Genomic DNA, 23,512 nt, shown 5'->3' on the forward strand with positions numbered 1-23,512 from the left:
TGAAAGGACTTACGACACAATGTTGAAAGAGGTCAGGTTAAGCCCAAAACTTTTAGATGGCACCCTAATTTCAAAGATGCCAGACGAACGGAGCGTTTGAGTCTGACGGCGTCAAGCCCAATATGAGATTCAAAATGGGGAGTCGATTCCTACAGTGGTAAATATACGACAGCGCGACAAGGGAAATAGACGATGACAAAAAAGATATAAGATAATGAAGTAAGGGTAAAATGCATCCCAGCCAGACCCCGAAACAAGACGAAACATGAACCACCAAGGCAAGTGAGTAGATCAAATGGCGCCCTTGATCTGCACCTTCCGATACTTCTCCTCGAAAGCCTGTGCGAGCGGCCCCGACGCTGTCTTACAGTCGATGTTCTTGTCCGGGTCAGGACTGCCTGCGTTCTTGAAGATAGCGGCATTGTACTTCTGGAGAAATTCGCGTACTTCGGTGTAGTTGTCGAAGGCGAGCTCTTGCATGACAACATGGAGGGATATTTGTTGGTATCTGTAGGTAGTGATTTCAGCCAACGAACCACACGCGGAGGATATCGATGTAAAAGAAAGACACGTACGATTTTGACATTGAAAGTAACGCTCGTATACGTTCTCTCTCTACAAAATGATCCATGATGTAGCCGCCCATGTTCGGTGCTTTCAGGTACTGGTCAAAAAGTGCATGATAATTGCCCATCGCAATGGATCGCTGAACGGCCAAGGCATGTTGCACCGCCGGTGTTCCTTTCAACTCTGTCGTTAGCTGACCTACGTAAAGGTTTAAATCTGTTACAGGAGGAAAATTAGCGGTAACCAGATTTAATGAAGCAGACGAAGGGTCAGAAAGAAGCGGGACATACCGCTTCTATTGTGGCCATGAAGGAGCGTGAGAATGTGATAGGCCGTGAACTCTGAGATCTTTCCAGGTATCCCGAGTTCGTACAACGTCTTGAGGGTTGCTTGGCACGCATTATACTCTACCATGTCACTCTACAAGAGAAACAGTACGTACGCCACATTAGCATCATGGCAGCGAAGAGAAAGGAGGGCACTCACCGATTCCAGAGCCATACGCGCGTGGATCTCGTAGACAGTAACCGTGAAGTCGTTCTTTATTCGCTGCACCTATTGCAACAACGGATCAGGCTTAGTTAGAGAAAATTGTGGATATACTCACTGTGAGATCTTGCCGCAAGCTCTTAAGTTGGCTACACATCCAGTTGTAATTGGTGCTCTTTGCTTTCCACCGTGTCGTAAGTTCCGCAAGGGTTCTTTTCAAGACGGGGAACGGCCGTATCAGTTCAGGTTTAGGATCCTGTGAGGTACGTCTAAGTTGAGAGGCACCCGTGGGGCGATCAGTAATGCGGCACTCACTGAAGTCAAACGAAGATAGTCTTTGAAAATTTCCTGAGATGTCCCAACGATTGTGTGTTTGTCCCAATTGGGCACGTTCTGAAGAGGCATGCTCCATTGAGTATACATTCGGACCGTGATCTTGCAAAGATGACTCACGGGATCTCCCTCAGGACCGTCCGGGCTCAGGAAAGGAGAGCCAGAGCGTAAGTGGTCGTACAGGTGAGAGTTGCGAGGATTATTTCTGAAGAGCGAGGCCTGACCACCAGTGTTATACGTAGGGGTGGCCTTCTGAGCTTCAATCTGGTGCTCTCTGGCGAAACGCTGTGCCCGTCTGTCTAGAGCAGCGCGATCGTTTACATCGAAAGAAGTATGGGCCGCAGCCTTTGCCATTTGGTTCTTCTTTGCCTTCTTATTGTTGGGAGAAATGTTGTCTTGGCTGATCGGCGGGAGCGTGGTACGAGGACGGAAGGGCATGAGACGGCGTGTAATTCGGGCGGGCACATAAGCGAACAGACGTACAGTTTGCGTTTCAAATTATTAGCAACGGGCAAGGGTTTGGGAAGAAGACTTCAGATTCAAGATCAACTCTGTGAGCAGTAGTGCGAAGGTGTCGGCATATCATGAAAAATACAGCACCTCTGTAACTGCACGCCGGCCCAGTCCGTGGTCCACAACGCCTTAGAGTTGTAAGCGTCAGAGATTACCTTTCGTAGTTCTTTCTGGGCCTCGTCCTTATTGGAATCTGTCATCTTTCCCAAGCAGCCTGCGACCCATTCTCTGAAGCAAGTGTAAACTGGCATCAGTGCAAGTCCCGACAGCAAGTCAGCGAAGACCCACTTCAATGCTGGAGGCCACGATTCAGAAGATGCCATGACTGAGCAGTGTCGGTTTTCAGAGGGTTCAGAGTAGAGAGGTTCAAGGGGGCTGGGCGGTGAGAGTGTGACGAAAGCTGAAGTGCAGAGAATATCAGTGTCGAGCGGAGGTATACGGACGAAAGAGAGGATGACGGTCAACGGCGCTGGGTAGCGCTAGGTCAACTGGCCGTGGGAAATTCGCGGCAACGGCCATCATTCATGATGATTCATCAGACACTTCGGTGGCGTTGGCCGTTGTTCTCTGACGCTGCGTGGACCAGATGCACTCTGTCGCTCTCCTCTCGGGTCTCTTATACATATTCTGGACAGTGATGGGCAATAATCCTAGTGATTACTGGAACAGTAGTAAAAAAAAGTGATATATAAAATATTACAGAGAAATTTGTCGACAGAAAACAAATCGATAGTAAGGAACACCATGATCAAGAATCCAGAAAGTAGAATGTGTCACAGAGCACAAGTACGAGATCAACCCAAATTTTCGAGACCAGATAGCCTAGATTTTCGAGGCACTGGGTCATCATTCGTGAAGGAGGCCGAGGATGTTCGCTTCCGTTTTCCTGAAGACTGCGTGGAATGCATCATGGTGAGCGAGTGCAAAGCTTTCCAAAAGATCAAAAGAACTTACCGAATTTGTACCGCACGGGAAATCGTCCTGGCGCAAAGCATATGTGAGCACTCTTGATGTGTATCAGCAAATGAGCGGTCCCACCTTATCGACGACGGATCGCGCACGACATGTCATCCGTGTTCGTGCTGAAGACAACGATTCAACCGTAAGAGACAAAGACGGGAACGCCGAGGTAGACGAAGACGGAGTCAAAGATGCAAAGGCAGACAGCGATAAGGACGAAGCAAGCGAGGTCGACGACGAAAGAGATGATAGCGCCGAACAGACTGAGCTAGACGAAGAAGCCGACGACAAGGACCAAGATGAGGATAGAGAGGCGTTTTGTGGGCCTTCGAAGCTTGCTGAAGAATAGAAGGTCGGCGGAGCCAGTTTCTATGAGATATTATAAGCGTCCATACCTCCCGAGAATATCGACGGTATGAGCTACGCACAATTCTTGAACTAGATTTTTTGGGCCTTCGTATCTCTTTACTTGCCTCCAGCAAGATGCTTCCCAACTCCGCAGGGTAGACATACACAGGATCATAATCCAATGGAGCTTGATGGTAGTAAAAATCTGCAGGATGGCCCGACCAATAATTCAAAACAACTCACCTCCCCATATTGGCGAATTATCCGAATCTATGGAAACAACTTATAGTCAACACGCGATTGGCAAAGATTTCCTTTGGAGCGTACCTTCTAGATCGTCTGAGGAAAGATAGTCGATACCACGCGAACACGACTCGTCCTCTGAGTCGGGGTCGCTCAGCACGTCTGTGGCCTCGGTCTCCGATTCACCCTCGTAGCCAGCGTCGTCGGTGGAGTTGACTTCATCCTGGGGCTCAACTATGCCTGGTTTATGCTGTCCATAGACATGTTCAACTCTGAATCCGTCTACGATCCAATCGTCTTAGCCTCGATTGGCTTTTCGGAGAGAGAAACACATGAGTAAGGGAAAGAAACTAACTCTCGTCTGGACATAAAGATTGTCGTTAGCTCGACCCCATTATGAGAGGTAAAAAAACTCACTATAGGCCCGTTGTGAGACGACGTCCTTCATATCACCATCCTCGCACTGTCGAAGAGGCAGAGGTCTTTCCTCCAGGGCGATCTTTACCTTCTTCCTATAGCCGCAGTCAGTCATAGCTATGTAGAGTACACGTCAATGCCCACTCACCTATCGGCCAAGCGCGTGATAACATATACAATGACCGGCTTCAAACAGCTCTCTAGCAACCTGATGGTCTCCACCGTTCCCTGCTCATCAAACAACGCTTGAACGACCATCTCGAACTGTTCTGCACGCTTCTTAACCATCCCTAGTGGGAGCTCCGACGGGCGTTTCTCCAGCGAGCGTATTGCATGGATGAGAGAGTTCGGGTCTTCTTCAGAAGACGTGGGCGGGTTGGCAAGTTCTGCAAGGATAGCGAGGGTTTTGTTAGTGATGAGAATGCATTGGGCTTGCTACAGCATAAACCACGTAAGTACAACTAAACCAAGGGTATTGTTTAATGGATATGAACATACAACAATGAAGCTCGTAGGAGCATCCGGGCACCAGTATGTTAGGAGACCGAACATGAGTTCGTCGAGGAGAGCATCCCCGCCGACTTCCATATGTTGGTTCTCGGTCAGGGAAGGACATATTTCGATAGAAGAGCGGACTTCGACAGGTATACTCGACCAAATCGAAGACGGCGGGCAGTCAGCGAAGACGATGTCGCCAGTGGCAAGAGCATAGACAAGGTCTTCTTGGACTGCTTGTTGGAGCTCTTGAGAGATGCTCTGGTGAGGTATAGAAGACATAACTGAACAAAAGAATGAATGACGGAGGGAGGTTTCGCGAGGAGCCAGTTCCAGCCTGGGTATTATGCGTGATGAAGAGCACAAGTCCAACTGACTGATTTTGAGTTGATTTTGAGGAATTAGACTTGACGCAGAATGCGGATCCTCGATCACGCCACATCAACTTCTGTGGCGCCAGCGAGTCGGCTCGTCGCACTGCACTGTTTGCTTCACTTTAGTCGCAAGCGATTCACGCAGTTACAATTGCCTGAAACGTAGCGGATGAGAGCAGTATATGACGATGATTGATGATAACATGCGGTAAATGTCCAAACACGATGAGCGACCCTCTCATGCAATATTATTTGTCTTGTATGATTAGTCCAAGCCTTCAAAAATACATACGACACGGCCGGCAGCCTCTTTGATCCCACAGAGATGACTATCCACCGGTAGTCCCAGCGCATAATGTTTGTCGCAGTATAAACGTCACTGGATTGATCAAGTCTGCAAGCGATCTGGAAATTGATAATATGTGAGCATCATGGAAATGCTCGAGCAGAGATTAGGTACGAGAAGTGGATATTGCCATTCAGCGCTGTTGACCCTGAGCTTTTCATGAGCATCATGTGCGTTCAGAAAAATGTCAGAGACCCCAGGCAACCCATCAGTTTTCCGTTCTTGATAACAACCGCAAACGGTTCCTTCGTCATGCCGCTGGCGCAGTCACGGAGTCTACCAGGATGAAGTTGCTACCTTCGCCTCAGCGAGGGAAGTCCTCTCTGCGAGATCGTGAGATTGTCATCATTTGGGTGTGTGAATCCCGGGGAAAACGCAGGCTGTAGTCTGCTGTAGTGTAGACAGAAGATCTCTCGACATAATTCGTAGCTGAAGGGGTCATGATAGAACCGCGCCGTCGAACGTCATAGACATTACGAAGAAGTGCGCCACGAGCAAATTCTCTGCAAAAGTAGAGATGGCAAACATCACTTACCCTTCTTTCCAACCCATTGTCCATAAGCCAGACATGATGATTGGGGAATCGCAGCGTGGTTTCTGTTGGTATTCGGGAGAGAATTCCTCTGGTGACTCTGCTAGTGAGTATGAGAAGCTTGCGCGTGGCTGTTAGATCTGAGTTCAGTAGAGCTAATTTCACCAATCAGGAAGAGACGTACGTCTTGAATGCTCTAATGCGAGATCATCTAATGCGTGGTGAGGTCCATCAGTGATCTTCCTCTTCCTCTTCCCCTTGATCAGGATTTAACTCTTGAGCGACAGTCATGAACCTGAGGTCAGTGTCAGCATGCAACAATCGACATAGACTAAGATATTGGAGAATTATGATAATAACAAACTTACTGAGAGGCATGAATGCCAGCCAGTGTCCTCATAGAGTCCAAGTCCCGTTGCATTTGTCCAAAGAGATCAGCTGTCTGGCCGACTGCCTGAGAAAGTCGAGTGAGGGAGTTGGCTAGGTGGGCGTAATGGCGCTCTTTGGCCTGTGTGGCATTGGTAGGCTGAGACTGGCTCATTGCGTCAATTGTCAGAGTTCGGATCCAACAGTCTCGATGCTGTTCAGAAAGAAAGAGACGACTTCAACCTGCGACAAGACAAATATTTGTGACATCCACGATCTTTGTGACAAATTGTGACCTAGCGCGTTTTCACGCGTTGACTGTCGACGCGTTTTCGACGCGTCCATCATTTGCAAACGCTCAGGGCCATACCCTGTCAATCCAAGCAAACCCTTGCTGTCTGGCTGAACTTTGGTAACATCCTACCCAGCACATATATTGCTCACTGGGGATGGTGGTCACTTGGAGTATTAAACTCTCATGCTGCCATTGGTCGCCACAGAGTGGGCCACAATCTCCGTGATAAGATACCGAAGGCGGTACGCGACCCCGTCTTTTGACTCCAGTTTCACCCGCCATCATCTATGCAACCGATTGAACAGACGGAGCGCCGCCGCTCAAGACAGCGCATCGACGTCTCCTACCTCCACGACCTCCATCTACTTGATAGTACACGTGTCTAATCAGTTCGCGTCGCCGATACTCCAGAATTTTGAACAACTTTTGTCTGGGATGTTGACCCGACGCGGTCTTCTAGCTTGTCACGTCCGCCCTCAGGTTTTGGCTCGGACATGTTCATATTCATCACGCCCGCCATCACTAGGTCTGATTCGCGATGCTCTTCCTGGGTCACAAGTCAGAGGCCAGCCTCACCGATTGTTCGCCCACTCTGCAGTACGCTCCGAAGAAGGCGCCATACCGCACGACTCGAGCTCTTTTTCCAGTCTCAAGGCGAAAGGTACCAGTGATGAAGCGGATGGAAGACCAGAGCATGCTGTCATCTCTACCTTTGACTTGTTCAGTATAGGAGGTGCGTATGCCACCATGTTTGTTGAATACAAACAGGGAAGAAGGCTCATTGGTTGAGTTAGTGGGACCTAGCAGCTCTCACACCGTCGGTCCTATGCGTGCTGGAAAGATCTTCATCAATGATCTTTGGGATCATGGTCTTCTGGACAAAGTGAGTTCAGTGCAAGTCCGATTATTTTGAAAGCCGTCTTAGCTGTGTAAGATAGGTTAAGACCGTAAAAATCGTTTTGTGAGCCCTTTCAGTCCAGTTGTGTTTCAAACTATCTTCTAAGATCTATTGCTCCGCATAGATATGGCTCGCTGGCAGCAACTGGTGAGATAGTGTAACATATCTGGAATGAGGATCAGACTGATGACAAAATCCTGTTCTCGATGAAAAGGCAAAGGGTTGGTATATTTAGTCATCCATATGTCCCACGTAATCTGAGTGTTCTCCTCAGACATCATACCCCTCAAGCCATCTTACTCGGTCTTGAAGGCAAGAACTCTTTCATTTCCACCTGAAAAGGCTCTAATTTGTTTTCAAATTCGTACCCGTAGGCTCAGATCCAGAAACCATCGATACTGGAACCATTCCCTCTCGATACGATGCAATACTAGAGAACAAAACTCTTCTTCTCAATGGAACTCATAGAATACAATATGACATGGATCGCGACATGCTCTGGCGTTGGGATCAAGTATTAAAAACGCACCCTAATGGTATGAGGTTCTCGTGCTTTGGTCAGGAAGGAGAGTTGTTGGCCACAAACGAATACTTCAGGTATACTTGGCACTCTTTACCGCCGGTAGGATCTTATGGCTAAGGTTGCATCATAGTGTTGGTGGTGGTTTTGTCGTGAACGACAAGACCAAAGGTCAGGATGATACCTCGAGGTCATTTAGACTGTGCTGATCTTTGCTGTTCCATAGTCGATGAAAACCTGTTCTACAAAGGCGTAGACAAGAGTGCTGTCTCACCTGCGCGCCTGCAGCAATCTCATTCTCTGGCCGAACCCTTGTTAGACGCTCCATCTCTGGAAGGACCTTCTGGTACCTCAACCGCACCAGAGACTGACAACACCGAAGATGTTCAGCCATTCCACCCTTTCACAAGTGGTGATAGTCTCCTAGGGTTGACGCGAAAACACAATGTGCGCTTTTCGATAGCGTATGCGTCAATATGTGCAGGACTGATACCCTCCGCCAATTCCTAGATGACGATTGCACAGATCGTCTACGACAACGAAAAGAGCTTCGGCCTTACCGACGATGAGATACATGCCAAGGTAAAGTGTCTTCTCTCTTTGTATCGGGATCATAGAACTCATTACCATCGACCATGTACTCAGTTGATGCGTATATGGAGAGTCATGGATGACTGCATTCGGACTGGAGTACACACTTCAGAAACGACCCTGCCCGGTCGACTGAGACTTCGACGGAGGGCACCGATGCTATATCGACGATTAATGCGCGGTTTCTACCCTGGACTCTCGACTCCACACTTCGCCGCAATAGGCGCCGGTTCAGCCATGGACGGCAAGCCAGCTGGCTCCATTGACGCCCCAGAGTTCGCACGACCCGGCCTCGCAGGATTTGGCCCGTACACCAGCACGGCGCAGGAACCTCAGCCGCAAAGTAGTGTTCATGATCAATCTGTCAGCGCGAGGAAGTCAGCTAGGGCCACACGAGTTGTTGGTCAGTTGGACCATGCGGTTCTGCCTGAGCCACCTGTGAGTTGCCTATTGATCGATGGCAAACACGATACTTTGGTGAGACTTACGACTTGATAGAGAAAAACAATGATCCCCGCGATGGATTTCTTGTCGTGTTATGCTATCGCGGTCAATGAGGTCAACGCGAGCGGGGGAAGAATTGTTACTTCTCCCACAAATGGAGCTGCGGGTGTGATTCCTGCAGTGCTGAAGTACATTGTGGAGGTGCGTTCATTCGACAAATCTAAATTTTGCCCATGCAAACAGTCGTTGAAGATCTCTGACCTGTGGTTTGTCTTAGTTCGTCAGCGATGATCCGGAAAAATCGGTCATCACGTTCCTTCTGACCGCTTCTGTGGGGTTCTTTTTGCACCTCGCGCGCGGAGCAACTTCTGACATACAATTTTGCGCTTCACAGGCTATCGGAATGCTTTTCAAACGAGGCAGTACAATTTCAGCCGCAGAAGGAGGATGCCAGGCGGAGGTCGGAGGTCCGCTCCCTGCTTCATCGTTCGATTAGACTCGGTGGTGACGAGTCCCCGACAGTTGCTTGTTCTATGGCCTCTGCTGGTTTCGCTGCTTGTATGGGTGCTTCTCCTGAGACCGTTCTTCAGGCAGCTGAAATCGGAATCGGTCAGTCGTTTGCTATTGTCATAGGTCCTTCCCAGCGGAATACTGATCACGCTATACGGATCCTTTTCTAGAGCATAACCTCGGTCTTACCTGCGATCCTATCGACGGGCTTGTCCAAGTACCCTGCATTGAGCGGAACAGCCTCGGAGGTAATATACGATCTCCCCCCACCTTTATGTCACTACGTCTCCTCTGGCTGACCTGGTTTGTACTGCTCAGCCGTCAAAGCCGTCACCGCTGCTCAGCTCTCTATGGCCGCTGACGGGGTGTACAGTGTCACGCTGGACGAAGCTATCGAAGCCATGCGCCTTACGGCCGCAGACATGAGTGTGAAGTACAAGGAGACAAGTCTTTCGGTGAGTTAATAGCTGCGAGATCTCCTGTTTGCGTCTACTGAGGCTAACTACCATACATTTATCGTAGGGGCTTGCGACGACGGTGAAGATTCCGTTGACAGTGCCCGCGTGCTAGCGTTGTCATGTAAGTCATTTCGACAACACAGTGGATGCGGTTAGGACGATACCGATATTTAGCGCCTTCTATAGAGTTTTCGCCCTGCGATGCATCTCTGTTTTATCTTGCTATTTCGTGTTTTCATTTACATAGAAGATACCGATCGTTCTCCGGTTTGACGTTATGGATACGTATGGGTGATAATTTAGTGACCCGATATCGTCAGGAGCGACGTCGGGTATGATTCCGAGAGTTGCTCCTCACACGACTTACCACCGCACACAGTGTGCGACCGCAAGTCCTGACTTTCATGACCGTCGGCCTTTTTCAGCCAGGCCAACATGACTGACGTGCGCCTATGTGGTAATCCCATTCCGACGTTACGCGACGGCTCACCTCGTCACCACTGATCAGCTTATTGTCTGTCGCGAGCATCGGGCGGACCTGACGAACATACCGCCGGAGGTCTGCTATTCCTGCGGCTGTCGAGAAACACCGGAACCCGACAGTTGGATTCCGTTGCTTTGTTGACTAGGATCGTCCAAGTATCTTGTGGAGTATGTTCAACTTGGTACGGCTTTGAGATATTTCAAATACGAAAAACGTCCGGCTTCGTCATAGCTCCTCCTGTGGAAAGGCAGGCAAAGAACTCGACTGAGGCCAGTGTGCGACATTCGGAAACATGGATGGGGAAAGTCAAAGAAGATTACTGCCGTGTACAAACTTCTGGAAGATGATCAATGTCAAGTGGTGGATGGGAAGCCACGGAGTCCTCACGAGGAGGTCGTTGAATCTGGTGGCGTCGCTTCTTCAGCTGTAAGAACGGGTTCAGCCGTAGCACGAACCATTCTTCACACTCGACGACGTCCCACGAGAAATAAGGATGTGAGAATGCATTGCTGGTCGGCTGTAGCGACCCCTTGTGGGTAAGGAGAGCGGCAAACTATTAAGCATACGAAGTACATCCGCAAGACGCGAGATTCACGTCGGCTACAAGTCCCTGCTTTGACCGAATTAGTCGAACAAGAAGAAAAGTTTATAGATGGCAGCGTACTCTAGAGTCTAAAACAGTATCGAGGGTGACGTCGTATTTGACAGGCCCACGGTGATCATTGCTCGGCTCAATTAATAACATAACCAAACCCCACCGGCGGTACAGAAATAGAGACCCCGGACGGTGTCTTCAATTTCGCTCCCACTCGCACAATTGTCGATCACGACACAGTATTGAGATAGGGCCGCGCGCTCAGCCATCAGGGTGGAAAACAAGAAACGTGGATCCAAAAATATACAGCGAAGGTCGAATGCGAGTGATCATACAAATGAAGAATACTAGGAACGGAACTAGAAAATGAAAGTTGCGTGCGCTTCTCGATCGTGTGCGTTGCGGCCACGAGAGGCCAAGAAAGGAAAATATGGAGAATTAGAATCGAAAGTCGAAGACGAAAGGGCTGAGTGCTTATATTGTAGCTGTGGCTGGCGAGCGCGGGAGAGTCGATTCTTAAGGAGGGCTGTCGGACGAGATGGCGTGAGTGACCGTGTGCAAGTGGGTATATGTAGAGCAGATGAAACTTAGAAAGGACTCTGATGTAGTCGTGATCGAGAACTTTGGAAAGCGTACATTCGGGCCCCTTGCTGCAAGAAGAATTCCGTCAAAGGCGTTTGTGCTAGAGTGACAAATTCGTTCAGCAGGCATCTTACAAAGCTCGACAATGACAACTGGTGCTTACGAGGCGCAATATATGTGGCTCGCTCCCGGACTTCAAACGGCTGTGTTATGGTGTACGTCAAGACCGTGCCACTTTGACCGACCTGAACCATCCCTCTTGCGTCCACACTAGATTCGCTAAAGGTGAGAAGCTCATCTGCCCTGCTCAAGGGGAAGTCTATCGTACCTAGAAAGCCGCATCAGAGAAATGCGCAGAGTGTATAGACCGCGGTATCGGACGCTGACGTCCGGAAAGAGAAAATATATGCCGGGACTGCCATGCAGATTGCGCAATGAGTGGGGCGACGAGACGATGTTGCCGTAAAGCAGACGATCAGGTGGGAAAGCCCCGCTACCGCGCCGCTCGTCCAGCAGAGTCCTGCCATCTCCGCTATAAAGCGAAAGATGTGCGATAAAGAACGGCAGGTCCGGCTCACTGCAGATTTCCATCAGATGGGTTGAAGGATGAAAATCGTGCCCTGCCTTACTTCTCAATGACATTTCCTCTGAAGTCGCGTATGATGAGTTGTACGAAGAGCGGAGGTGCAATCGGTAGACGAGACAGGGCAGCAGCCCCGAACTCTGCCGTAGTCTCCGGTTGTTGCACAACTTCCAGATGGTATGTTCTTTGGTCCGTCAATATTGTAACGATTAGAACTCGCTGTACGGTTCTAGAAAGATGGGCAGGTCACCTAGCGTCTCCAGAGCTGGAAGAAATTGTGGTAGGAATCTCGCGTAGGCTGCTTGACGGTAAAGGGTAGGAAGACACGCTTCCGCGTAGTGATCTGGAGGGACCGCTCCCCCACGAAGATGTCGAACCGCCGCTCGAAAAATGCTGGGGTGTACGTCCTGAGGTGTGACCGCTGGTGCGACCACTTGCAAGACGTGCCGATGAGGTATCGCAGAAATTTGGAAGTAAGGAAAGGGATGCCGTGGTAGCGAGTGTGCAGCTATGGAGAGGCAAAAAAGCTGAACAGAAGATCAAACATATATAAGAGCAAAGACTGCAGAGTTGAGACTGGTCGAAGAGTCAGCTTCGAACACGTTTACATTCAGTTAAGCGAGACATTACGCACGGTCAGGGCACAAATTGCGTTGAGAATCCTGACGACCTGGAAGCAGTCATTCGAGAATGCAGAATCTTCAAACGGCGCCCTCCGGGAAACCTTCGGATTATGGAAGGAACCTTTCGATAAGTGAAGAAGCCGAGGCGGAGAAAGCATTATCGTGAAGTGCGCCTTCGCCTGGCGGGAACAATAATCGGCAGTGGCACGGTCACTCGTCGATTCAGGGGAGAAGCCTTCACTCATGTTATATAGGTAGTTAGCCTCGGAAGTACGGAACAGGAGAGAGCCACGATAGTCTCAAGCTTTGATGCAGACTTGGATCTGGCAGACCCGGTATGGGGGAAGGGGAATCCGTGGCAAATGGGGATCTCTGCTGAACTCTGTTCGATGTACCCGCTGTAACCGGGATGACAAGTTTCGGAACCTGTGCAGCGCATCAAGACTCAGTGTTCTTTTTACGAGATGTTCATGAAGGGTCTGGAATATATACAGTTGCGAGATTGGCGATGAAAGCAAAAGCGATGCGCGGTAGAAATGATGAGGGGGGAGTCTAGATTACATAGGGTATAAAGTACTCAAACGCGTGTCTTGACATAACTCCAAGCACCCGCGAGACCTGCGATCACAGTCCCGGCAGCCAATGCAGGCTTCACCCCGGCTAAATGAAGAAGGGCCATGAGAGAGCGTTCGTGACCGACACACACGACTGATCGCACCTGTGGATTTGTAGAGTATACCTGTCATAGCACCAGCCGACATACTGCCCAATGCGTCGTGCTTTCCCCGTACGGAGTCAATGGTCGAATTTATACCGTTGTATGCCAAAGCTATCACAGAGCTGTGAGAACAAAAGGAGACCGGAGGAGATGAAAGTAGACGGACCTAACACGCCGGCGGAATTGCCCAAGAATGTGCCTCGCCGTGTAATGGCGTTCAGAATACTATTGATTCGCAGCCTAGAATTGGCAACAGCCAGTGGACGTCGAGCGCCCTCGCGAAAGCCCCATGCACCACCAAGAGCAAGGCCTACAGATGGGAGATGAACATGTGATGGTGGAAAGACAATAAGATGTGACGATAAGGTGAGATTGATATGCGAGTGCCGTGGTCAAGCATGGAAGATCTAGGGCAGGAGACGAGAAAAGAAATTTATAAGAAGAAGGATATGCATACCGCCGAGATACATAGTCCCTGTGCCGTAGCACAAATCATCGCTCCAGCCTCTAGATGGAATTGCTGTTCCTGAGCCGGGCAAGTCGTTCGTTTTGTCGTCATCCAATAAAAGGTAATCGAGCTTGTCTCCAAGCCCTGCCATGGGATGTAGCTTCGCAGGGTCATAGGCACCCAGGAGCACATCTGACGCGGTGACATTTTCGGGAAGAGGTGCAGCAGAGCCGTCTGCACGCGAGAACTGAGCTGTTCGGAGAACGTCAGCGGGGTCTTGGGACGTTGAGGATGATGCCTGAGACGACATTGCCGGTCTATGCAGGAATTAGGATGGACAAGACGGTGAAAGGGCAGCAGAAAGGATTATTCGTCGCCGTTGCGGACGACGTCGGGCCTCGGAAACGATGACGGAGCAAAGGCAAAATTTTGAAGCGGCGCGACAATTCGAGGATTACACGCCGGAGTCCCGGGCTGCACGCCTCACGGCAATCTGTGACGCGACGCCAGTGGGCGACGTCGCCAGTCTACACCAGAACAATTAGCTTTACGAACATGTCCTTCGCCCCTCGCCCCCTCACCCGCCTCTTTGCGGCATCCACCAGATCTATATCACAGCGTGCCCCATCTTCTCAAGCTACCCGCATTAAATTTTCCGTTGGTACAAATCCTTTCAGCCCACGACTTCTCCTGCCATCATCCTCGTCCAACTTCCCGGGGCAGGCAACTTTCTCTCAGAAACGTACGGCTTCTCTGTGTTCTGATCCCAAAATGCTGAACACGACGCTTCTTACCTTTTCTAGGTTGGGCGACGTCGTCGACGCCACAAACCACTTCCGACCCTGCTGAAGTCGAAGCCGCTCAGTGCCTAGAAGAAGGCACCCAGAAACTCGAGGAAGGCGACGTCAACAGCGCTAAAGTGTACTACAGACGTAGTGTGGAAATTAAACGGACAGCAAGTGCTCTTTTCAATCTGGGAGTCACCCATTATCACCTCAGTGGGTCCATCATGTCCTTCCTCGTGTATTTGGCTTCCCGCTCATGAGAATTCTGCTTATTGTCTTGCCAGAGGAATTTGACGAGGCTATCTCCGCATGGAGTCGGTCGTCTCTTTTTAGCTCTATTGAGGCCCGCATCTCACTCTAACTGACTAATTTCACCGCAGAGGAGTCAATAGACCTCCAGCCTTCGAGTGCTGATGCTCACACAAGTCGGTCTCAGGCTGTCTTCCCGTATTCCGTTCAACGCCCTCATTTCTCACCTTCGCAATCTTAGATCTTGCCTCTGCATACATCATATCTCCAATTGCTCGTCCAGATCTAGCTCTCCAGCATCTGAAGTATGTACACCCGTCACTACTTGCGGAGACACCTAATCTCATCCTGACCCTAGAATCGCGTCCTCTCTGGCGCCAGATGATCCCGAGATTGCCTTCAACCTGGCAGCCGTCCTCGAAGCTTGTAGGTTTACCTCCGCTGACACTGTTACCATATACACCTCGCGTCAATTCACGGCTGTCTTGAATCATCTTTACAGGCGGCAGACTAGAAGAAGCTTTAGAACACTACCGCAGAAGCAAGGACTACGGCGTAGATCGTGCTGCCATGCACATAAGGAATGTAAGTCATGTTCTCTCCATCACATAACTGAGACTTTCACATTCGATCTCTAACCGACTTCACGTCATTACTCTGCTTGCAACAGGTCAGCGCGAAGATACTTGGTCAAAAGCTAAAAGCGGAAGAGGAAGCCGCGAAAAAATCGGGCTCCTCCTGAGCCAGGGGTTATCTATGTCGCTTATGGCGTCCACCAGCCACGCTATTGTCTTTCCACCGCTCGCTTTAATTCATTGACCAACATCATAACTATACATATTGGTCCATTTAAACACCGTCTCTGGGCGCCTCTCGTACGAAGACGAAGCCCACTTTGCTTCTCAACGTCTTCTACACAGGATGTCCCAATCATCGTTTGCTGCGAAGTTTTTAGTAGCACAGCGGACGAAAGAGATCTTCGCAGCCTCTCACTCCACGGAGAAGGGATCAGTTGCGGAACCATCTCCTTTCATGCCTGAGCCCTCCAGGACTGACGGGGTAGTTGCATCACCTTGGTCGGTGACATGCACTGAGCTGCCACTGCGATCGTAACGGTGACTTCCGAAGTGGCCTCTGCCTCTCGTATCTGGGAAGCCCGCGTGAACAGCTGCATCGTTCGCCGGGTCATTGCCGCCTGGACTCAAAATATCACCCCCTTGACTGTCTCGTCCAAATGATCTCTGCTCTGGGGAAGAGCTTCTTTGCGAATCCGACCTCCAAGATGACGAGCCGTCCTGGGTTGCACGGCCATACTGCCCTCGGCCTCTCTGGAATCCCGATGAGAATCCGCGACGCCCATTGTAACGCCCCCTGTCGCCACTGTATCCTCGACCTCTACCTCCCCTTCCCGGAAAAAATTGCGTGAGGGGGGCTTGGCTGAGAGCCGCCGTGGTGTCTATTGGTGGCGAATTGCGGACACGCTCGAGAATCGCTAATATGTCTTCATGCGTATAATTGGCCGATGGATGATCGGTTGGGGTCAGCCGTAGCAGTCGCTCGTGTCCTTCGTGAGGCATGGGTGGGCGAAATTGTGACGAGAAGCGTTTTAACACTTGGATTCCAGTCTCCGCATCTTTGATCGTAGGATGATTTAACCCTGCTTCGGGTCGACCAAAAACACGTTGTTAGTGGGCCGTCGCTCCCAAGCTAAACATATATAGGCAAACTGACGGGCTTGAATTCTGGCAACACAGATCTGGAATAGACAAGAATTTTAGCGGTACACTCCGTTAGACGCTTCTTCGAGACTCACATTATAGGGTGTGTCGAACCAGAGAACCCATATGGGGACGCTGTTTCCCGGCGCTTGTCGCGCAATCGAAATCCAGTGCGCTCGTTGTCTGCAGCAAAGTCGGTGGTGCACTTAGTATTATTTAGAGGGAAGAAAAATATGCCCGGGTTATGAATTTATGTGTGACCTACGAAGCATCAAAATTTGTTCGATCGATGCAGATGGACATCCCGTCTCGCAAGGACGAGCGTGCAAGCTGTTCGACGGCTCGACGATCGCCTAACTCATCCTGATTGCACCGTCGAAAATTCGGAAAATAGGTTTGGAGCGCCTCAGCAAATGTTGACTAACAAGTATGCCTCTCCGTTAAAGACCTGAAGCACATGCAGCAAGCGAGACAAATAAGTGGCTCACTTTGCCTGATCCTATGAGGCCAACGAGAATAAGCACAATCTGTGGTGGAATCCCACCGGATTGGGCGACCTCGGAGCTCATAGTTAGTGTACTATGTGTGATTCAAATCAGGGCCAATGAAACAAGGACGAGCTCAATCCACTGCACTTACAGTATGACAAAATGAGGCTTGTTTTGAGTGGTCCGAGTTCAGCTGCAGCTCGGGTGGCCTAAGAAGGTTCGAGTCGGACCGAAGCGAACATCATCGGAGAACGCCGCTTGAAGTTCTCAGGAAAGTGTGGCACTGAGAACTTCACTCTCATGCGAGCCACATCATTTGTTGAAGTCTGCTTCGAAGTACATACACACGCACCTCTCACTTTCCCTGCGATAGTTCCGCTTGTCTATTTTAATGTCCTGTATGCGCTTATAGCTCTGAAGCTTCATGCCGCACGGCGCTATTGCTAAACCACAACCTTCCTAACATGGATATCCTTTCCTGTTGCTGTTTGGTCTCAACGAACTCGAGCTCTGCTCGGTGCTAGTAGGATAAAGGTCTACTGCCGTTCAGTGCTCTTGACTAGCCACTGATTTCAAAGATGTCGAGACCATCAACTGCCGCTCATGATAGTACTCGCCAAACCGGCAGCCTTGGACGAGACTTCCGGGTCGCTATTGTGGGAGGAGGAATATGTGGACTGATTGCCGCCATCGGTCTCAACAAATCCGGAATACTCGTCGACATATTCGAGTCTGCGGTGTGCCTTCTCTCCTTGCCTCTCGACCGTATACTTATCACCAAAACCCCTACTGAACTTGAACCACTGATCGCAGCCAAAGTACGGCGAGGTGGGCGCGGGAGTCGGTCTAGGTCCCAATGCGATTCAGGCTATCAAAGAGCTGGGCATCCTCGACGAGATCATCGCGCGAGCGGACCAGACGCTCTCGCGGCGAGGATTCAACTTCAAGTTTGGTACGGGCGACTGTGACTTCATTTGGAGTGTGCGTGGCCGTTTCGTGGTTGTACTGATTTTTTTTTGCCAACTAACGCGGGATTGCACCGTGCAGTATCCTACTACTGATGATGATTACGGCTTGGGAATTCATAGGTCAGTGATATGCTCAGCGATTATTCGCTTACTACAATCTCTGTTGAACGGGTCTCTATGTAGAGCGAAGTTTCTTGAGGCATTGGCTGAAATCATAGATACGACACTGACTACCGCGCACTTCAACAAACGCTGTGTGTCCGTCGAGAACTCCTCTTCTCGCCCAATCATCTACTTCGCAGATGGGACCACCCATGAGACTGACCTTGTTCTCGGCGCGGATGGTATAAGGTCGGCGCCACATCTGTCTTTTGTTCACAGAGGGTTGCGGAATTTCTCACCCTGGCTACCCCAGGAGTACTGTACGTGCGGCTGTGGTCGGGGAAAAACAAGCAGAGGATTCGCTGTCGTTCAGCAATACCGTCGCATATCGTGGACTCGTCCCCACCGAGACTCTGCGATCTCTCGGGGTAAAGACGGATATGGTGGCGAAACCGCTCTGCTGGGTGGGGGACGGTAAAGTATGACTTTCTCCATCGCCTATCAGCTCTGTTTGACCTTGACCTGGTTGTACTCAGCACATCATTACGTTCCCGATCAAAGAGAACACAGTCGTACGTCGCTTCTCCTTCTTTCACTAGCTCTCACTCACGCAGATCGCACCAACCGCACTATATTATACCTCAGATCAACATCGTAGTCTTCGTAAAGGATTTCTCCATCCCCATCGGCTCCAAACGTCTCCCTCCCTCCGAACCCTGGGTGACCCGCGTCTCCCCCGACGAACTCCGCTCACAATTCGAGAATTGGGGCGACGACCCGCGCATCATCATCTCCTGCCTCCTCGAGCCTTCGAAATGGTCCATCCATAGTCTTAATCCCGAGTTGAAGACCTACGTGAATGGCAGGATCGCACTCATGGGTGATGCGGTACGTCTCGACGTTCTCAGCTTTGTAACTGGTTGTCGGAGGGATAATCTCTGATAATATCACACTTAGGCCCATGGCATGCTACCCCATCTAGGCGCCGGCGCCGGTCAAGCCATCGAAGACGCCGTCCTCCTCTCCCAGCTACTCGGTCATCCACTAACCAGCTCAAGCAACATCCCCTCCGTTCTGCTCGCCTACGACCGCGTGCGCGTCCCCCGTGCTACGATGGCACAAAGAGGGAGCCAGCGCTCAGGCGATATATATGATGGGCATGGAGAGTCGGGGCTGACGCAGGAGGGGATAAGGAAGGATGCGGAGGGGCAGTGGGATGGGGTTTGGCATCATGATTTGGGAGAGGATATGAGGAGGGCGGTGGAGTGGCTGAGGGAGGAGGGCGCGTTTGGGGAGTAAGTGCAGGTTAGACTTCAGCAGGTTCCATGGCTGTTGCTGGATTGGTCCTCTGAAGGAAAGTAACTTGTAAGAATGGAGTGAACGACTATCCGTGTCTCTGGGACAGGCATGGAGATGGTGGTGGCTCGTGACCGGAGACGATACGTGCAGACGCAGCCTGGATGACATATTTTAATCCTAGGAGAATTTCGAGACCATACGAAGTCGTGACCCTTCATGAGCGCCACCCAAGCGCCACCCTACCGAGAACATCACAAATCTCTGAAGGGAGTCCCGAGGGTCGTCTATCACGAAAGAGAGTCCATTCGAAGAGACGATAAAAAAAAAGCCGAGGCGAAATGGGTAGAATGCCCTGCCATTTCTACTACTAACAAAAGAATTACAGGGACCTGGTCCGCCATGGCATGGGCATGCAGACCCTGTTTGATAGTAAATAAAAGTTCCGACCACGTCGCCCAGGGCCTTTGCGAGTCCAAATATCAATATCCAGGTCCATCTCTCTCTCCCCGTCTCTAGTGTTTGGAGGAGGGCGGGTTGTACACTGCAGAGGTAGATAGGGGAAAGAAAAGTTCAAACGCGTCAGGATGTCGATTCCGAGAGCGGAAACGAGTAATGGGAGACGCACCGAGCTTCCTGTTCTTGATGACGGTCCACTTGAAGCGCTTGACGTAGAGAGAGAGCGCGGTCAGGGTGGAGAACAAGATGACGGCCTTGATACCGATCTTCTTCCTGTCATCGTGCTCCGGCTCGGCGGCCCAGTTCAGGAAGGTGGTGACGTCCTTGGCCATTTGTGAAGTGGTCGAGGGAGTACCTAGAAAATGAAATTTGACGCGTCAATTCGCGTCAAAAGTGACGATTCTGAGTGTGTTGTTGAGGACGTACCATCCTCGTACTCGACGAGACCGTCGAAGATGACACGGGGCATGGAGATTGCACCGCCGGGGAAGTAGGGGTTGTAGTTCATGCCCTCACGGATCTCAACGCCAGCTGGTGGGTCGACGTAGCCAGTAAGGAGGGAGAAGATGTAATCCTGCACGAGATTGCACGACCGTCAATTATATCACGTAGGAAGAAAGAAAGAAAAAAAGACGTACGGCGGCACCATGGCGAGCCTTGACAATCAAGCTCAAGTCGGGGGGAAGAGCACCAGCGTTGGAAGCGCGTGCGGCTTCCTCGTTAGGGTACGGTGGTGGCATGTAGTCCGAGAGCTTTCCAGGTCTCTGGAACATCTCGCCCTGGTCGTTAGGGCCGTCGGTGTACTCGACCTCCTCGGCCATGGCCTTCACTTCGTCTACGGTGTGGGAGACACCGACGAGATTGCGCCAGGCGATACGGTCGAGGGAGTGGCAGGCGGCACAGACTTCACGATAGACGGCGTAACCTCTCCGGATGCTGTGGAACCGGTTGGAGGTTGGCGGGGTGGAGACAGGAAGGGGTATGGTGGACGTACCTGGCATGGTCGAAAGAGTCAAGGAGGCCTTTATGAGGCCAGGGGTATGCGGGCGGGTGGAGACCGTCCTCGGCAGGGTCTGAGGCGTAGACTTGACCGAGGAAGGGGAGGCTGCCGTAGAGGTGGGTGTACCATGCAATGGAGCCGACGCTGAGAAGAGTGGCCGACGCGAGCGTGACGCGCGAGTTCACTAGTGACTGGAACACATAAACACCCTCAGAGACAGCGTTCACACGAAAAAACAAGGCGAAGAACGCACCTGGAAAGCACTCGAAGACGCGGTGCCCGAAGACGCAAACCGGACCTGCTAGCGTTGAATTCGGTGTCAAAAAATGGGGAAAAATTGGACATGAACAAAACATACCTGGCTGCGAGTTGCGGCATTGCGGGCTGTTGCCAACGCGCGGGCGGAGGGAAGGGCTGAGGCGTGCAGCCTCGAGAGCATTTTGGGCGGTGGAGGACTTTTGGGAAATCGGGGAGGAAAGGGTCGCAGTCACGTCTCCGTCACGGCCAACACTCCAGCGGGTCGACTCGGGTCCCCTCCACCAATCGCGCCCCCCAGGTTTGCCCCCCCGGCCGACGCCGAGCGCACATCTCAACCATCCACCGCGATTTCTTTCTGATTTTCTAAATTCTTACAAAATACCTCGGAAATTCAGACTATTATTCGCACATTTCAACGTGGATGCCGCGTGTGTCATGTCTGCTTACTCTTAACACAATTTCGTCCCGGCTCTCTCAAGCTACTTATGAGTATAAAACGAGATAAATATTTGCAGAAGCACCCCATTGGGCATCCATACGTGAAACAGCAAGGCGAGAATCATAGACATGGTAGGAGTCTATGCACGACATCCAAGAACGGTCACATAGAATATAGGCACCTAAGCGAATACAAAGAGGCCGCAAGCCGATACTGAGGAGAAAGGTAATGATAGGACACAATAGAAGAAACCCGGACACTGACAGAGTCCACGAGTGAAATAAAACGGCAATAGCTGAAGACGACGGATAGAAAGGAAAGGGAGTACAGGCGAGAAAGGCGTGCTGTTCGTTGTCAGGTCAACATCGGTGTTCGTCAACCATGGGCATCGTGGGAGGCATCTCTCCGAGAGAGCAGGACGTGTTTAGAACAAGCATTCGCAGAGCTCTGTGGAGGCAAGGAACCCGTCAATATCAAACGACGGCGCTCGTGACGACAGATGGGAACGGGGACGCACCTTCAGCGCAGCAACAGAAACAGATACCAGCGAGACAGGCAGTACATGTTCCTCCTCCTCCACTATCCTTCTGCTGGGGCTGCTGACTGTAGGATGGCCAAGACGAAGTATAGTAACACGCGGGGTCAGCGCTTTAGCCTGCCTGGACGGATGAGAATAGGGCGGGTATAACGGCAACGCACACGTAAACTGTTTGCGGTGGAGGTTGGGGCTGGTAGCCTGGCTGGCCACCGTATCCACCATATGCCTGCTGAGGCTGTTGGGGGTAGTATCCCTGCCCACCTGGTGGAGGACCTACGAAAATCGAACGATGTACCGCGTAGGATTCGGTCAGCACGTGAACGAAGTACAGAACAGAAAAGACGCACCTTGGGGAGGATAATATTGGCCCTGCTGCTGGGGATAGCCCTGCTGTTGTCCGCCGCCGTAGTAATCTTTGTTCATGACGATGGAGTGTAGGTAAAGTTAGTGGTGACGGATGACGGTGCTGAAGACGGCGAGTATTTGAAAGGAGTTCAGTGCACGAATGCATCCGGCCCGCCTTATAAGCCTCCCTGTCGGCATGCTGCGGCTAGAGGCGGTGCAGCGCCACACAGCTTCGGAGCCACACACCGAACACAAGGAACGAAAGCATTCCGCTGACGAGACGTGCACCCGTACTGTACATTCTCTCCTTGACTCGAACAACGATGGACTGCTGTTATTGTTGCCCTGTCTACTTGGTCTAATCTCCATCTACTTGTTACCTGGGGTTCTGCTTCAATGTGGCCTTCAATCGCCCTCGGACGGCCCATTAGGCCTCGCTGAGAACCTCCTCGGTTATCTCACATCGCACTGCCTGCCGTGCGTCTGCCAGGAGCATATTTGGCATTAGATAGCTCTCCGACTGCGTATACTAGGACAGCCTAGCTCTGCTACTAAGCATCTATCACTACTATAGCGCTTGACCCACATCTGAACCATCAACACGAGTCGTCCGGATGTCTTGGCTAATACACCCTCGGCGGACTCTTCACCTCTGCGCAATGTTTATTCTGAGATGGTGGACTGGTAGACCGGCATATGTTTGTAGCTAGTTCGGACTATAGGCAGCATGATCAAACCAGCTAGATCGAACGGAACGGGATGACTATCGCTGCAGGTCATCCCTAAGACCGACCGTAAAGCAAAATCTGTTGTGGTCAAGCCCTGGTTAACCTTGCGCCGTTCCAACATCCTGTCAGTCCTCTTTGCAATAATTCGACTTGTACGACGTTTGCGTACCAGGAGGCGTGAATCCTCTCTTACGCACCGACGACTGGCTCGCCGTCTGTTTCTTTATATTCAACAATTGTTGTCCCTTGACCCATCACGCTCCAACTTCTTTGAGTCCGACATCACAAAACATCGCACACCAACTATATATTCGCCTCTCAACCCCACTCTCCTCCCAGCACCCCACTAGCATCTCTCTTCCCTTCAAAAACCCGAAAAAAACCATGCGTACACGTCACCGCAGAAG

The 23,512-nt window shown here is 51.0% G+C and overlaps 10 protein-coding genes across 10 annotated transcripts; 4 read left to right on the forward strand and 6 right to left on the reverse strand.

Moving 5' to 3' along the window:
* Positions 1–136: 136 nt before the first annotated feature.
* STEHIDRAFT_105602 (uncharacterized protein) lies at positions 137–2,330 on the reverse strand. The gene is made up of 10 exons (XM_007310548.1): positions 2,191–2,330; positions 1,990–2,130; positions 1,873–1,920; positions 1,510–1,789; positions 1,372–1,449; positions 1,175–1,312; positions 1,054–1,122; positions 858–987; positions 576–783; positions 137–508 (listed from the first exon to the last, which is right to left on the reverse strand). The coding sequence occupies exons 1-10, from the start codon at positions 2,223–2,225 to the stop codon at positions 292–294; spliced, it is 1,344 nt and encodes a 447-aa protein (XP_007310610.1). The 5' UTR covers positions 2,226–2,330; the 3' UTR covers positions 137–291.
* A 316-nt stretch (positions 2,331–2,646) lies between these two features.
* On the forward strand, positions 2,647–3,211 carry STEHIDRAFT_115923 (uncharacterized protein; the record flags this gene model as incomplete). The annotated part of the gene is made up of 2 exons (XM_007310549.1): positions 2,647–2,814; positions 2,924–3,211. The coding sequence occupies 2 exons, from the start codon at positions 2,647–2,649 to the stop codon at positions 3,209–3,211; spliced, it is 456 nt and encodes a 151-aa protein (XP_007310611.1).
* A 116-nt stretch (positions 3,212–3,327) lies between these two features.
* STEHIDRAFT_115924 (uncharacterized protein) lies at positions 3,328–4,647 on the reverse strand (the record flags this gene model as incomplete). Its single annotated transcript, XM_007310550.1, has 6 exons — positions 3,328–3,356; positions 3,454–3,480; positions 3,538–3,735; positions 3,871–3,965; positions 4,019–4,305; positions 4,369–4,647. 6 exons carry the CDS (start codon positions 4,645–4,647, stop codon positions 3,328–3,330), a joined length of 915 nt encoding a protein of 304 aa, XP_007310612.1.
* Positions 4,648–4,930: 283 nt separating this feature from the next.
* On the reverse strand, positions 4,931–6,186 carry STEHIDRAFT_105605 (uncharacterized protein). The gene is made up of 4 exons (XM_007310551.1): positions 5,986–6,186; positions 5,802–5,912; positions 5,621–5,748; positions 4,931–5,144 (listed from the first exon to the last, which is right to left on the reverse strand). The coding sequence occupies exons 1-2, from the start codon at positions 6,156–6,158 to the stop codon at positions 5,849–5,851; spliced, it is 237 nt and encodes a 78-aa protein (XP_007310613.1). The 5' UTR covers positions 6,159–6,186; the 3' UTR covers positions 4,931–5,144; positions 5,621–5,748; positions 5,802–5,848.
* Positions 6,187–6,653: 467 nt separating this feature from the next.
* Positions 6,654–10,042, forward strand: STEHIDRAFT_126023 (L-serine ammonia-lyase). Its single transcript, XM_007310552.1, has 18 exons — positions 6,654–7,011; positions 7,073–7,161; positions 7,217–7,239; positions 7,301–7,323; positions 7,366–7,370; positions 7,449–7,488; positions 7,551–7,773; positions 7,830–7,867; positions 7,923–8,143; positions 8,207–8,278; positions 8,342–8,725; positions 8,786–8,932; positions 9,009–9,062; positions 9,126–9,198; positions 9,254–9,340; positions 9,412–9,489; positions 9,560–9,696; positions 9,764–10,042. The coding sequence occupies exons 1-18, from the start codon at positions 6,714–6,716 to the stop codon at positions 9,809–9,811; spliced, it is 2,040 nt and encodes a 679-aa protein (XP_007310614.1). The 5' UTR covers positions 6,654–6,713; the 3' UTR covers positions 9,812–10,042.
* A 644-nt stretch (positions 10,043–10,686) lies between these two features.
* STEHIDRAFT_126028 (uncharacterized protein) lies at positions 10,687–12,772 on the reverse strand. The gene is made up of 5 exons (XM_007310553.1): positions 12,578–12,772; positions 12,194–12,519; positions 11,990–12,127; positions 11,524–11,937; positions 10,687–11,460 (listed from the first exon to the last, which is right to left on the reverse strand). Exons 1-4 carry the CDS (start codon positions 12,722–12,724, stop codon positions 11,655–11,657), a joined length of 894 nt encoding a protein of 297 aa, XP_007310615.1. The 5' UTR covers positions 12,725–12,772; the 3' UTR covers positions 10,687–11,460; positions 11,524–11,654.
* A 249-nt stretch (positions 12,773–13,021) lies between these two features.
* Positions 13,022–16,842, forward strand: STEHIDRAFT_105613 (TPR-like protein). Its single transcript, XM_007310554.1, has 14 exons — positions 13,022–13,226; positions 13,285–13,395; positions 13,451–13,594; positions 13,742–14,474; positions 14,536–14,730; positions 14,802–14,831; positions 14,898–14,942; positions 15,008–15,071; positions 15,125–15,192; positions 15,269–15,351; positions 15,437–16,423; positions 16,498–16,522; positions 16,580–16,667; positions 16,750–16,842. The coding sequence occupies exons 4-11, from the start codon at positions 14,288–14,290 to the stop codon at positions 15,506–15,508; spliced, it is 744 nt and encodes a 247-aa protein (XP_007310616.1). The 5' UTR covers positions 13,022–13,226; positions 13,285–13,395; positions 13,451–13,594; positions 13,742–14,287; the 3' UTR covers positions 15,509–16,423; positions 16,498–16,522; positions 16,580–16,667; positions 16,750–16,842.
* A 565-nt stretch (positions 16,843–17,407) lies between these two features.
* Positions 17,408–19,509, forward strand: STEHIDRAFT_87533 (FAD/NAD-P-binding domain-containing protein). Its single transcript, XM_007310555.1, has 8 exons — positions 17,408–17,709; positions 17,786–17,953; positions 18,020–18,060; positions 18,124–18,291; positions 18,356–18,521; positions 18,579–18,614; positions 18,688–18,930; positions 19,000–19,509. The coding sequence occupies exons 1-8, from the start codon at positions 17,551–17,553 to the stop codon at positions 19,339–19,341; spliced, it is 1,323 nt and encodes a 440-aa protein (XP_007310617.1). The 5' UTR covers positions 17,408–17,550; the 3' UTR covers positions 19,342–19,509.
* Positions 19,510–19,608: 99 nt separating this feature from the next.
* On the reverse strand, positions 19,609–21,253 carry STEHIDRAFT_126034 (uncharacterized protein). Its single transcript, XM_007310556.1, has 7 exons — positions 21,156–21,253; positions 21,051–21,098; positions 20,792–20,988; positions 20,436–20,733; positions 20,224–20,371; positions 19,967–20,152; positions 19,609–19,882 (listed from the first exon to the last, which is right to left on the reverse strand). The coding sequence occupies exons 1-7, from the start codon at positions 21,234–21,236 to the stop codon at positions 19,854–19,856; spliced, it is 987 nt and encodes a 328-aa protein (XP_007310618.1). The 5' UTR covers positions 21,237–21,253; the 3' UTR covers positions 19,609–19,853.
* A 294-nt stretch (positions 21,254–21,547) lies between these two features.
* Positions 21,548–22,512, reverse strand: STEHIDRAFT_126035 (uncharacterized protein). The gene is made up of 4 exons (XM_007310557.1): positions 22,380–22,512; positions 22,194–22,305; positions 22,012–22,097; positions 21,548–21,941 (listed from the first exon to the last, which is right to left on the reverse strand). Exons 1-4 carry the CDS (start codon positions 22,453–22,455, stop codon positions 21,919–21,921), a joined length of 297 nt encoding a protein of 98 aa, XP_007310619.1. The 5' UTR covers positions 22,456–22,512; the 3' UTR covers positions 21,548–21,918.
* Between the last annotated feature and the right edge of the window lie 1,000 nt (positions 22,513–23,512).

This window comes from Stereum hirsutum (assembly GCF_000264905.1).
Source record: "Stereum hirsutum FP-91666 SS1 unplaced genomic scaffold STEHIscaffold_20, whole genome shotgun sequence".
NCBI lineage: Eukaryota > Fungi > Basidiomycota > Agaricomycetes > Russulales > Stereaceae > Stereum > Stereum hirsutum.